The sequence below is a fragment of the Salvia splendens genome, chromosome 6 (genome assembly GCF_004379255.2).
Source record: "Salvia splendens isolate huo1 chromosome 6, SspV2, whole genome shotgun sequence".
In the NCBI taxonomy this organism is placed as follows: Eukaryota; Viridiplantae; Streptophyta; class Magnoliopsida; order Lamiales; family Lamiaceae; genus Salvia; species Salvia splendens.
Window position 1 is genome coordinate 10943767 of NC_056037.1, and position 12924 is coordinate 10956690.

Sequence of the window (12924 nt, forward strand, 5' to 3'; positions counted from 1 at the left end):
GAAACCCTAATTACAATTACAACTTTATATATAATAATCCTGGGCCCTCGAATTGGGCTTAATTTGATCCAAAGTCCAGTATTCTGGCCTGTGTGCTGATTATAATACTAATAATTATTAGGGTAAATTACTTCAACAGTCATGAACTTTGCCAAAAGTGTGGTTTTTCCCATCAACTTTAAAAGTTGCACGAAAAGTCATGAATTTTATCGGGTGTTGCAAATTTCCCGTCCGACCCGACCCGGTAAATTTCCGGCGCAAACTAATCCTACATGGCTTGCCGAAGGTGTGACATGACATATTTTTCCGGCAGTACATAAAACAGCGTTGTTTTGCACTGTTAAAAACGACGTCATTTTATACAGATTTAATTAAATTAAACCAAATTTCGAGATTTAGGGCTCGATTGAATTAAACGGCCACACGATTTAGGGCTCGCGATTCCCACTACCGTTTGCAATTCCCGATCTGTGACGCTGCCAACGGAAAATATGCCATATCACGCCTCCGGCAAGCCATGTAGGATTAGTTTACGCCGGAAATTTACCGGGTCGGGTTGGATGGGAAATTTGCAACACCCGGTAAAGTTCATGACTTTTCATGCAACTTTTAAAGTTGATGGAAAAAACCACACTTTTGACAAAGTTCATGACTTTTGAAGCAATTTACCCTAATTATTAATAGTAAAAATAATATGAATAATTATAATATAACTAATCATAATAAATTAATATTAATATTACCGCCACTATAGAGTCTCATTCCTTTTCTTCCGAGAGATTTTTTTGTCACTCGTCCCTTAAATTAAGGGACACTCTTTTTTCCACCCATCCCAAAAAATGGCTAATTTACACTTATGTAAAGCTATTCCTAACTTATTACTCATAAATATTAATTTATTTATAATTTATGCTACTAAGATACATCATTAAACACTAATGTCATATCAATTACCAGAATTATGTCTAGGAAAGTAATTTGATTCCTTAAATTTTAAATTTCTATGTTTGTTTCGGTTTTTAATCAAACTGAGAAAGTAGTCAAAATCCTAAGAACAAAAAAAGTTAGTACAATTTTCTATGATTTTGAATCCTAACTTTTCTTAGGTGTTCGTTTTCCCATTTTTAGGATTCTTGTATATTTAATACAATATAAGTATAGTTTTATTGTTATTATTATTATTATTATTAATTACTACAATGTATTAAAAGTAATTTAAAATTATAAATCATGGAGTACTTAATTTTGATATAATAAATAATTATAATTAAAATTATCATAATTATAAATATATGATTATAATATTTATATATATTTGTTATTATCACAGTTCTCGGTAAAATTTATAAATAGTTATAATAATAAAAATAAATTAATATTATTTTATAAATTAATAATTAGTCAATAAAGTCGTAGTGAAATTTTAAATTATAAAATTTATTCAAATATTATATCTGTAAATGTTAAATTATAATTATAATAATTATATTTATTATTATAATCAGAACTATAATTACAATTATATTATGATGGATAATCCATAATTAAACTAATAATAAATATAATAATATAATTATTATCATTTGTAATTAAAAATTTAATATAAATTTTATATTACTGTTATTCTTCTCTATATATATAAAAAATAAGTGGAGTATATTTTTAGTTTGGTATTTAAATCAAATATAAAATTTTAAATCATGATAGTTTCCAAACACAGGAAAGTGAACTTATTAGGAATCATATTATCGGAATTCATTTTCCTAGAAATCATTTTTCCTTGCCAACTTTACTTTTCCGTGAACCAAACATGGTCTAATAATAATGTGAATCTCACTTATTCATTAACACTATTTTAACTATTATTCTCCTTATCTCTTTTATTTTATAAATTATGCATTAATTATCGTGTCGTCTCAATTATGATAAGATAGAGAGAGTAGTGTATATTTGAAGAGCATCAACAGGAGTTCACTAGGAAAAGATTTGTGTATGTAATATGTTCTTATATATTTATAGATTGGTAATTTATGCAATTTTTTTCAAGTTTAAACAATTTTTATGATAAAAAATGGGTTTGGAAAGTAGTACTATTGTTTTACGCTGAACTTTACGCACAAAAATGAACTAAGTTATAAAGTTAAGTTGTAATTTTATGGAATATATTTGTTCATATTACAGTTGGGATCTATCACTTAGGATCTATCACTTATCGAGTAAAAATTACATGGTCAATCCATACCAAGGTGACATAATGACTTGGCGTACCTCATTAATAAATCCTTGACAAATAAAAATATAAAGGTTCCGCATGCCATATCAATTAAACACCTTAAATTAAGCCATCCGTTAATTTTTTATGTAAAGTGGGCAAAAATAATAAATATGGTGGTAATCACCAAATGGAAGAAATTGCGTGTCATATATAGAGAGTATCTCTCTAATAATATAAAAATATTCTTATGCGTGTCATATATAGAGAGTATCTCTCTGATAATATAAAAATATTCTTATGTTGTATCAAATTTTCTACATGTCTATTTAACATTTGTTATATTATTAACTCAATACTTAACTAATAATTATAATTAAATAATAATACTTAGATATTCAAATCAAGGACCTAGATCATCTGCCCCGAAATGTCAATACGATCAACAAAAACGTCAATAAGGATATTAAGGTTAATTTACAACAAATTAGATATAACTAACTTTTGAAAAATATCCCAAAACTTTAAATGCATATAACTATGTCGATTTAAATTATTTTTCCGCATAACATATATCAAATTAAAGATAATTTTATAAGGATTCTAACAGATCCAACATGCATATGTTTCGATGTCAAAATTTGATAAAATTTTCGTTAATATTCATAAATTTTGTTAACAACTTTATATTAATACACGACACATAATATGTCAATACAATGCTTGTACAATGTCAATATGAAATTGTATTGACATTGTCATGTCTTTGTGTTGATGTATTTCATACACTGTATTGACATTGTGTTTCTAAACTCTATATTTGATAGTTGCTATTATATTTTTAATATTAAAAAATGAAAAACAAAATTACACATGACAAATTGTAGACCACAAGATTTCTAAAACCATATGGTCTTAAATTAGTTGTAGTTAACAATTAAATGATGATTTAGCAATTGATCACTCACCCTCTCTCATAATATACAAATATTTTATTTTTGATATTTTTATTTTCTTGTTTTATTTATTTATTTTTTGATTTTTTTTACATTCTTTTAAAAACATATTGAAAACTATAACTTAATATGCTAACACAATATAAGTTATAGCCATAATTTCTATTTATATAAATTATATACATCTCTCTCTATATATTTATTATTTTTGCCCACTTTCCATAAAAAATTAAGGGATGGCTTAATTTAACTTAGTTTAGTGAATAGTTGTTTAATTGATGTGGAATGTGGGTCCTTTTTATTTCCATTTGTCAATGATTTATTGGTGAGGTACACCAAGTCATTATGCCACCTTGGTGTAGATTGACTATGGATTTTTTACTCATCAATGATCATGAATTCAAAGTACAATCCTTATTTACAATGTTTTAATGATAAACACAATACGTAATGTTAGTACACAATATGCATAGGAAGACAACATTTACACTTCATCCGACACGGATTGTTTTCCTATTGAAAGAGTACACAAAATGCATAGGAAGACAACATTTACAGTTTATCCGAAACGGACTGTTTTCCTTTTGAAAGGTAATCTCTCGGTCCCCAGAGTTCCGTCTTTTCATTTTAATCCGTCCGCGAATAAAAATCCCAATTTATTTTTACTATAAATGATATTGATTCCCTAATTTGATAACTCCTTTCTACAATAGAAGGCATACTTATAAGAATCCGGATTATACTGCCCAAAGATTTATACTCCATAAACGAGTCGAATTAAAACCCATATTTCTTGAGTCATACGTTCACTATTAATATACTTACTACCTACTTATGCTAATTGCAAACCAATAAAAATGATAAATAGTGTAGTCGTGTGAAAGTTTTTCCACCAAGTTTACACAATAGAGTATTAAAAAAACTCTTGGTAGAGACGAGGCAACATTTTTCATTAGCTAGTAAAAATAAATTGTTATACATATTCAAGCATTTAAACATAGGTGACGCAGTCTTACTACGCAAGTAAACAAAGCTTTAATCTGCCACCAACCGAAACCTTCATTTAGTTGAGCTCTTTAGAGATGACAAGGTGAAGGTTGAAGCCTCGGTCATTATGGGAATGCAATTGACATTTCTGTTTGAAAACTCCCTACAAGGCGTTACCACGGGTGCGCGGCAGCGACTTCTTTTCCTATAGACTGGCAAAATGATGAAAAGGACTCCTTGAGTTCCTTGGCCAGGGGGATAGCCAGAGGAGGAAGTGCCCCATAGTCTTGTTGCTTCCTTGCGCTAGTCGACAACGGCATGGCCATTGCTGATTGCCTTTGGTTAAGACCTTCAATTACGAAGGAGAAGGCCCCAAAAGTGAGACAGTTTTGAAGGAGAGCCTGTGGTGCACCTGAAGATCCAACAGAAACATCAATCAATGATCAATTGTAAAAATATGCTGCTCGGTTCTAACACTCAATGTAACAACTTGCAAAACAATCTATATAGAGTTGACCAATTAAGGGAAACATAGTTGTGAGATCTCAAATGCAGATTTCATAGGAAACATTCGAGTTTCTAATGCATTAGAAATGGTCTTTGCGGAAAATTCAGTCATTGCATAAAAAAGTGTGTACCATACAAGACAGGCATCATATGAAGGTGCACAACTTAAAACACCACCATAGATGTAAAAAGAAGTGATAAAAATTACCCGGATAGCTTAGAGCAAGACCAGTGCAGCATCCAGCTACTCCTGCATTTATAACTGTAGAAGAAAAACTAAGACAACGAAGTCAAAGTGTCACACAATACCAATTTAGGAGCTTACTGTCATCTTTTCCACGCAATCTCTTCAAAAAGCAGACGACTAAACTGTGTACTCCTGATAAAATTGCAAATGTCTGAAATGATGAGGTGTTAATAAAATATTTCAGAAAAATGGAATATATCAAAACTATAGTCCATACAAGAGAGACCAAACGACAGGGTCTTCGACTTATTAATTCCATACCTTGGCAGAAGACCCAGCATCTGCAAGAGATCCTTTTAAACCCTTCTTCTTAATCAACCCCGAACCTGAGAACCAAATAATACCATGAAACTTTTTATTCATCTCTTCCAAAGCTAAAAATCAGAACAATATAAATACTCGGAGACACCAAACGATCACTTAAAGTTGCTGCCATAGAGCACCATAGAAACAAGACATGATCCTTTTAAATTTGATTTGGTGTACAAAACACCAAAGAATCAAGAATACAACATCTTATACTATACACATTTCTTTCTTTCTTTCTCACATACCCACATCACGCTCCTAGACACAGTAGCTAGACTAGGACGCTTTTGCACTTCTCACTCACGCCCACCTCTCTTACTTCACTCACTGACAACACTAGCAGTAACCAATGTTGTTAGAAGCGCGGGTGCGCACCAGGGCGATTAGGTAAAAGTCCGGAGCATGGTACAAGGGGTGTACCCTAACAGATGTGTGTTCTTTTCCTACAATATTGAATATTCACGAAGAATTTGAATCGAAAAGTAAGGAAGAATCAATTGAGAAGGGTAGAACCTAAGAAGGAATAAGTTTCTTGAGAAGAGGAGAAGAGCTGGACCATTGATTAAGTGGAGTCCCACGCCTTGGGCACACTTTTTATAACACTAGTGCTAACCTGCTATTCATAGGAATCCAATGGCGGCCAATGTCACTGTGTTAAACTTTCTGGAGCATTCCGGAATAGTTTGTTGCTTGATTAAATATCGAAAATATTCAAAATTTGGAAACCTCTTTGATTAATGCATTGCAATTCAAGCCATCTAGATAATTCCTAAGTCAGTGGAGTGGAGATGTTTGTTTTCAAAAGTGACAGCCACAATCTCCCTAATCATTTCGTACACATTAACAAATACTTAGTTTCTTTGGTTTGCAAGATTATATCCCACCATTAATCGTATTATGTTTGGTTCATGAGATTGAATCTTGACTTAATTCTATATGGATAGTCATGTGATAATTAGTCATGGCCAACCCCCTCCTACTAAATAATCTCACAACTTAATCCTAGATTCTATCTTGCTACTATTTTATCTAGGAAACCGAACACCACCTATATGTTATAAATCATTTAAGAAACTAGAATAAAACAAAATTAGAGGATGATATACTAAAGCGGCTGTTTGCCAAACTGAATTCCAACTACTATGGTGGTGACAACCAAATCCATAAGATTCCAAAACGAACCCAACACGAAGCCGTAGCACTGCATAAGGGTGCTAAGCACCACACTGCTTTTACAAAATTGTCTTAAATTGTAAATCCTAAAAATTATATGTACCTAGCAGATCAATCACAGCATGTATTTCGAGGAATGAATTATGAGCAACCGTGAATCCATAGCCAATAGGAACAACAGATACCGAATTAATTGGTAAAACAATAAACGAAACAACAATTCTGAAACAAAACAAACATACAGGTCGGCAATGAAGAGAAACTAAGGGGAAAAAACGCAGAATCAGCAGATAAGAGGGAGCACCATATCCAAAAATGGAACCCATGAAAGCACCGCCGGCGGAGTCGCCGGCGAATCTGAGCAGGCAAACAACGGGAGGACTGGGTTGGGGAATAGCGTCGGGAGTGAGGGTAGAATTGGGGTCGGCATCGGAATGGATAGGGTCGGAATCGGAATTGATAGGGTCGGTGGGCGTCGACATCTCTCACCAGAAAATCACTAAAACCCTACCTGTTTGGCTAATCCAATTTTTTCAGGTTCGTTGGCTTCATATTTCCAACTTCGTGTAATTTATTTTTACTATAGTAACTAAATCCACCCCAGTAATCAATCTTTAAAAGTTACTAGTACTCCGTACAATTTTACCAACAAAAGACAAAAAACTGATATGTGGACTATTCATTGATTTATTTATTTATTTATTACTAGTACTGTTACTATATTCTTTTTGATGTTATTACAACAAGTCAAATTGGAAGAATTATGCTAAATCTGAAATTTTACTTGCAAATGCTCATAATTGAACCAAGTGGATTTCATGTTCTTGGTAACAATTACTTAAAATTAATCTCTAGGTGACATAGAGATTGTTCTCTAATAAATTAGATTATAATTTTCTTCAGTGAAAAAAGAAAGAAAAAAAGCCCTAACAAGTCGCTATGCTATGAGACATTCTAAACATGACTGTGATTTAAGATTTTAATCCATTTTTTGTGATAAAAAAAAAGTAAGCGGTCTCCTTGTGAGTTTGATTTTATTGTAATAAAAAAAAAGTGGTATCCGTGTGGGTTTGACATTATATTTTGAATATGTTTATTTTTCCTTCTTATTAGGCTATCCATATAAATTATTTTATTTTTATATGATAAAATAAACACCGAAAAAGGATATATATTGATTGGTATAGGTGTGACAACGGTTGGGCCCACCATTCAAAATATCACGCGTTGGTACGACATTGAAGCTGCATTTAACAGTAACAGAGAGTGGGAATATTGATGAGGATGGCGATGACAATTCCACATTTCAAGAATCACAGCTGCATCACCCACCACTTTTCACACACTAATCTAATTCAGCCAACAACAAACCAAAAAAACACAGTTTCTATGTGAAAAAAGGTACGCCCAACCATCCACACAATCAATGTTTTTTAGGTTTGCTGGATTGTCTCTCAACTTCTTAGGTTAATCTTTGTCTTTTGTTGATGTTTTTTGCAGCAGAACATGGTGCCTCCTGCTTTTTTTTTATGCTAGAATAGAATAGGGCGAAATTGTTGAAGATTGAGAAAAAAAGCTTCGTTTTTTTACAGTTCAGAATGGAAAGAGTTTGAGAAAAATGGAAAGAGTTTGAGAAAGAAAGAGCTGAATAGTGTAATCTAAGATTGAATTGTCAGTTTGTTCTGTTTTTTTAATCAAAATGGCATCTCAGAATTATGAGGAGTTTGGTGCCCTAGAGGAGCTGGATTCATATTTGTTAGATCCATCTTTTGAGTTTGGTAACTGCAATAATCCTGATGTGTGCAATCCTCTGTCGCAATTCTCTGTTCAAACATATGAGCAAAATTGTGCCTTTGAACCATCTTCAGCCAGTGGCAGCCACCCACCCTATGCTTCTTCATCTAATGAAAGCTGTGGTACTCAGCCCGATTGTCTGTCCGATACCACAAATAATGATGTTTTCAACAATTTCCCTTTGGCATTCAGCAGCCCTTATGGACTCGACTGCTTAGACGAGCTGAAAAACGACAAGTTAGGAGAAGCAGATGCTGCTATGCAGCCTAGCCTCGCACATGTTAATCAACTTTCATCTGAGTTCGTGTTATCAGATGCGGCGATGGAGATTGTGGGTAGGAGGGACTTGAAGGAGATGCTTGTTGCTTGTGCAAAAGCTGTGGGAGATAATGATCTGGTGACTAGGGACTTCTTGATGTATGAATTGCAGTTGATGGTTTCGGTTAGCGGGGAGCCATTGCAGAGGCTGGGAGCTTACATGTTAGAGGGTTTGGTTGCCAGATTGGCCAACTCGGGGAGCTCCATTTACAAGGCCTTACGGTGCAAGGAGCCTACGAGCCCTGAGCTCCTTTCGTATATGCACTTACTTTATGAAGCCTGCCCGTATTTCAAGTTTGGTTATCTTTCAGCAAATGGGGCCATTGCAGAAGCCATGAAGAATGAAAACCGGATACATATCGTTGATTTTCAGATAACTCAGGGTACACAATGGTTCACTCTTATTCAAGCTCTTGCCACGCGACCAGGGGGCCCCCCACAAGTCCGCATCACCGGAATAGATGATTCATTTTCAGCTAATGCAAGAGGGGGCGGTCTTGAGATTGTGGGGAAGAGGCTATCAGGACTTGCACAATCATGTGGAGTGCCGTTTGAGTTTTGTGGTTTGGCAATTTCTGGTTGTGACATCGAGAGTGAGCACCTTGGGGTTCGTCAAGGGGAGGCGCTGGCTGTGAATTTTGCGATGGTGCTGCACCACATACCGGATGAGAGTGTTGGCGTCCAAAATCACCGTGATAGGATATTGAGGATGGTAAAGAATTTGTCCCCCAAGGTTGTTACTCTCGTTGAGCATGAATCGAACACCAACACAGCTCCTTTCCTTCTCCGTTTCACTGAGACACTGGACTACTATCTGGCCATATTCGAGTCGATAGATGAGGCCTTATCCAGGGACCATAAGGAGCGGATCAATGTTGAGCAACATTGTCTAGCTCGCGACATTGTGAACATCGTAGCTTGTGAAGGGCTGGAAAGAGTGGAGCGTCACGAGCCTCTTGGAAAGTGGAGGCTGCGGCTTTCAATGGCCGCATTCAACCCGTTTCCATTGAGCTCATTTGTAAACGCTACAATCAAGAATCTGTTGGAGAACTACAGCAGAAAGTATACTCTTGAAGAGGGAGACGGATGTCTCTACCTTGGCTGGATGAATCGAGATTTAGTTGCCTCTAGCGCTTGGATATAATCTTTGATTATGCCAAGATTTTGAGATCTAAAGTAATATCTATATCCTCATTTTTTCTTCTTAAATTTGATTTCAATAGACAAAAGTGATTTTTCATATGTCTAGAGCATTCCATATGTTTCATGATGTTGATATTGATTCTCCCAGTGGTTGCTGTGAAGCTATGGAGAGCACAACAGCCATGCAGAAATGGGATTGACGTCGTCTTCAACCAGGATGCTCCTCGAGTTGGGAGGTGATTGCAGTTTGATATCTCAGTGAATGCCAATAAAGAAAAAATTACTACTCATAGTTGTGTTAGTTTTTAGGAATAGAATCCATGTTGAAATGTTGTTGTGATATGAGAATAGTGCAGTAAAACTAGTGAATAAATAGGGTTTAGTCTACAAAAAAATGGAATTAATAGAGCAAGCATCATGGATTAAGCTCCCTGTATTAACAAAACTGTGTGAGGTGCTTTTTTTCTTCATATATTCCACAAAGCCCGTATCAATTATTCTGCTGAATTTAGATTTTCCTTGATGTTGAAGAAATTCTATGTTTTATCTTTTAAATTCTATGCCATTTTTGTAAAGTTTTATTAAGGGAAAAATCTGCATAGTCTTTTCTCCAATTCATGTTTCATTTCGATATTCATCCCCGTAGTTGGATGTTCAGTTTCTTTAATTCCGACATCTCAAACTCTTGGAAGCAAAAAAACTGTCTTTTATCATTAATCTCCAAATTTGGAGCTAATCGTATCTACCCGCGTGTTTAATTTTATACTGTAGTAGGTTTTTGAGGATTGAGCTTAAAATTAGGGATATGCTAATTTTGAAAAAAGTTGTGATTTTTAATTGATAAATTTGGTGAATTTTTTATTTGGGCGCTAATGAGGCATGCTTTGCCGGTTATGAATATGGTGTTATTGATTTGCAGTAATAAATTAAATTTTCAGACAAAAATGTTGGACAAAATATATTCAAAGTTATGATCCTCCATTGCGGTAACATTTAATCAAGGATATGTGAAATTTAGGGGTGGTCTGTGCAATTGGTAGTATACTACTACTTTTCTATGAATTCTTCCTTTTGAGCTTGATGTTATTCTAGGCACACTATAATTCATTGTTTGTGAGCTCGTTGTCGTTGATATATATAAGTGCTTACCAGATCAAGTATCCATATGTGGAATGGTGCACAAATATAGTTGTGAGCTCAGCTTCGATTAATAAGGAGAAATCCATGTTTACCAGTGGCGTATCCACATTGTCCAAAATAGACTATAATAATGCACTTACATGTATTTCTCTCATATTCCTCTGCTAGCCTAGTGGTTAGTTATGTCCCATTTTAATGTGTTCGAAACCTGTAGCATGCACACTACTTTTGTTCTCTCATCCTCTATTTCTTTTATATATTCTAAGAGCACTTCACATAGCCCTCACATAGCCTTTACACTGCCACATCATTAGCACTAAAATTCTCCTGCCACATCAGCTTGCCACATCAACTGAACATCAAATAGCCCCCACATAGCCTTCCCACTACCTATCCACATCACTAATAACAATTATATAATTTAATTTACAATCGTATCAACATACGAAATTTAATTTACGAGACAAATACGGGAAATTCGAATAATACTATTAAAATTTAAAAAGTACATTAATTTTAAAAAAAGTACAATGGCGCTGTTGCTCGTTATTGATCTTGTACAGAAAGAAAGATAGAGAGAGTACTCGTTAAAACAAGTGGTGCGAATGAAAATGACGTTCAAAGCGCGTATATATAGTGTTTTCGAAAAAAAAATAATTAAAAATTAAAATCTGACGCCGATCCGGGGCTTACAATGGCGCCGTGAGGATCGGCGTTAGAACCGGCGTCATCACACGAATCGGCATGGCCACGCCGAAGTTGACGCTGATTTTGCCGACGCCGGTCGCAATGGTTCGGCGTCAGAACCGGCGTCGGCGAAAAATCGGCGTCGCGGGTTTGACACCTCCATTGCTGATGCTCTAATGCATTTTTAGTATCCTTCTAACGCATATTTCTCTGTTTTTCCCAATATCCTCACATTTTTTTATTCTAATACATTTTTTTGACATAATGTATAATTTTTTTAATCATTTCAATTCTTTTCTAATGCACTTATCTTCTATATTTTTTTTATTTGAATTTTCTAATGTAGTTTAATTCTTTTCTAATGTGGCAGTACTACATCTTTTCAACATAATATATAAATCTAAAAAATCTTCATTGCAAATAGTGATAGTGAAGTCATTCAAATATCAACATCAAAGCTATCTACTTTCAATATACAACGAACTAATAGTATCATTAAAATGTTATTAAATTTTTTATACAAAGAATTCTTTTAATTAAAAAATTAACTGGAAAGAGGACCATTGACCAACTAGATTTGAAGTTCCAAGTCGATAACTTATTTACGTACCCCAAACAAAAAATCCTGGATCCGCTACTGAGAGCAAGCACCCACAAAAATCACTACACCCGAAAATAATAGCTACGGAGAGAAAGTGAAATACTAGGTTGTATGTATGTATGTGCAGTAGAGGACAAGCCATGTGTGTGTGTGAAATGATGCAACTAGTTGTAGAGGACAGATAGAAATTGGTGTCATAGAAGAGTGAATATTGTCACAAATGGACTAATACATGAAAGCTTAAAAAAAGTGAAAAATACAAAGGAAAAAAAGTTTGAAAATGATGCAAAAGAACCTTGAAATGTGATTATCCCCATCTCCATGGTTTATTCTTGCTATTAAAGTTTATTGTGGATCACAAAAGTGAGATCGCAATTGCCGATATACTACCATTTTTGTGAGTCAATAGTTAAAAGTGAGACAATGTAATAGTGAAAAAAATGAGAATTAGTTAAAAGTAAAGGAACTGATTATATGATGTCGATGTAACGCCACAATGAGATGTACACGGTGGATGATCATTTGTATCGTTGTGCTCTTAGTTGTGAGCGTCGGTGCTCAACACTTCAGTACAATGTTGCATAATTACGAGCACTGAGTACATATGAGTGCTTAAGCAAACAGACCAAATTAACAGAAGTAGGTTGACATTTACCAATTTGATACTAGTATTTAATTTCATATATAATTTATAATTCTTTTAATTTCTCTTCCACTTTCTTTATATTTTGATTTCCTTAACTTACGATATTGTAATTTTTTATTTCAATCATGTTATTTTCTTAAAACTCTTTTTTTATATAATGATAATTTTTTTACGTGATGTGCTTGTAAGAAGAAAAGAAAAAAC

The 12924-nt window shown here is 34.1% G+C and overlaps 2 protein-coding genes across 4 annotated transcripts; one reads left to right on the forward strand and one right to left on the reverse strand.

Moving 5' to 3' along the window:
• Positions 1–4093: 4093 nt before the first annotated feature.
• LOC121810056 (chloroplastic import inner membrane translocase subunit TIM22-2-like) lies at positions 4094–6941 on the reverse strand. The gene is made up of 5 exons (XM_042210949.1): positions 6696–6941; positions 5171–5235; positions 4988–5060; positions 4871–4924; positions 4094–4567 (listed from the first exon to the last, which is right to left on the reverse strand). The coding sequence occupies exons 1-5, from the start codon at positions 6871–6873 to the stop codon at positions 4329–4331; spliced, it is 609 nt and encodes a 202-aa protein (XP_042066883.1). The 5' UTR covers positions 6874–6941; the 3' UTR covers positions 4094–4328.
• Positions 6942–7632: 691 nt separating this feature from the next.
• Positions 7633–10153, forward strand: LOC121810053 (scarecrow-like protein 21). 3 transcript variants are annotated; one of them, XM_042210945.1, is made up of 3 exons: positions 7633–7792; positions 7892–9679; positions 9795–10153. In XM_042210945.1, exon 2 carries the CDS (start codon positions 8091–8093, stop codon positions 9645–9647), a length of 1557 nt encoding a protein of 518 aa, XP_042066879.1. In that variant the 5' UTR covers positions 7633–7792; positions 7892–8090; the 3' UTR covers positions 9648–9679; positions 9795–10153. The 3 variants fall into 3 exon arrangements, with proteins under 3 accessions (XP_042066879.1, XP_042066881.1, XP_042066880.1); XM_042210947.1 differs by having other exon boundaries at positions 9809–10153; XM_042210946.1 differs by having other exon boundaries at positions 7895–9679.
• The last annotated feature ends 2771 nt before the right edge of the window (positions 10154–12924 follow it).

Coding starts and splice junctions, on each gene's coding strand:
- LOC121810056 (XM_042210949.1), bottom strand. CDS start 6,873: ATGTCGACGCCCACCGACCCTATCAATTCCGATTCCGACCCTATCCAT. Junction 5,236..6,695: donor GGGTTCCATTTTTGGATATG/GTGCTCCCTCTT, acceptor TTTGGTTCTCAG/GTTCGGGGTTGATTAAGAAG. Junction 4,925..4,987: donor ATTGCGTGGAAAAGATGACA/GTAAGCTCCTAA, acceptor TTTCTTCTACAG/TTATAAATGCAGGAGTAGCT.
- LOC121810053 (XM_042210945.1), top strand. CDS start 8,091: ATGGCATCTCAGAATTATGAGGAGTTTGGTGCCCTAGAGGAGCTGGAT.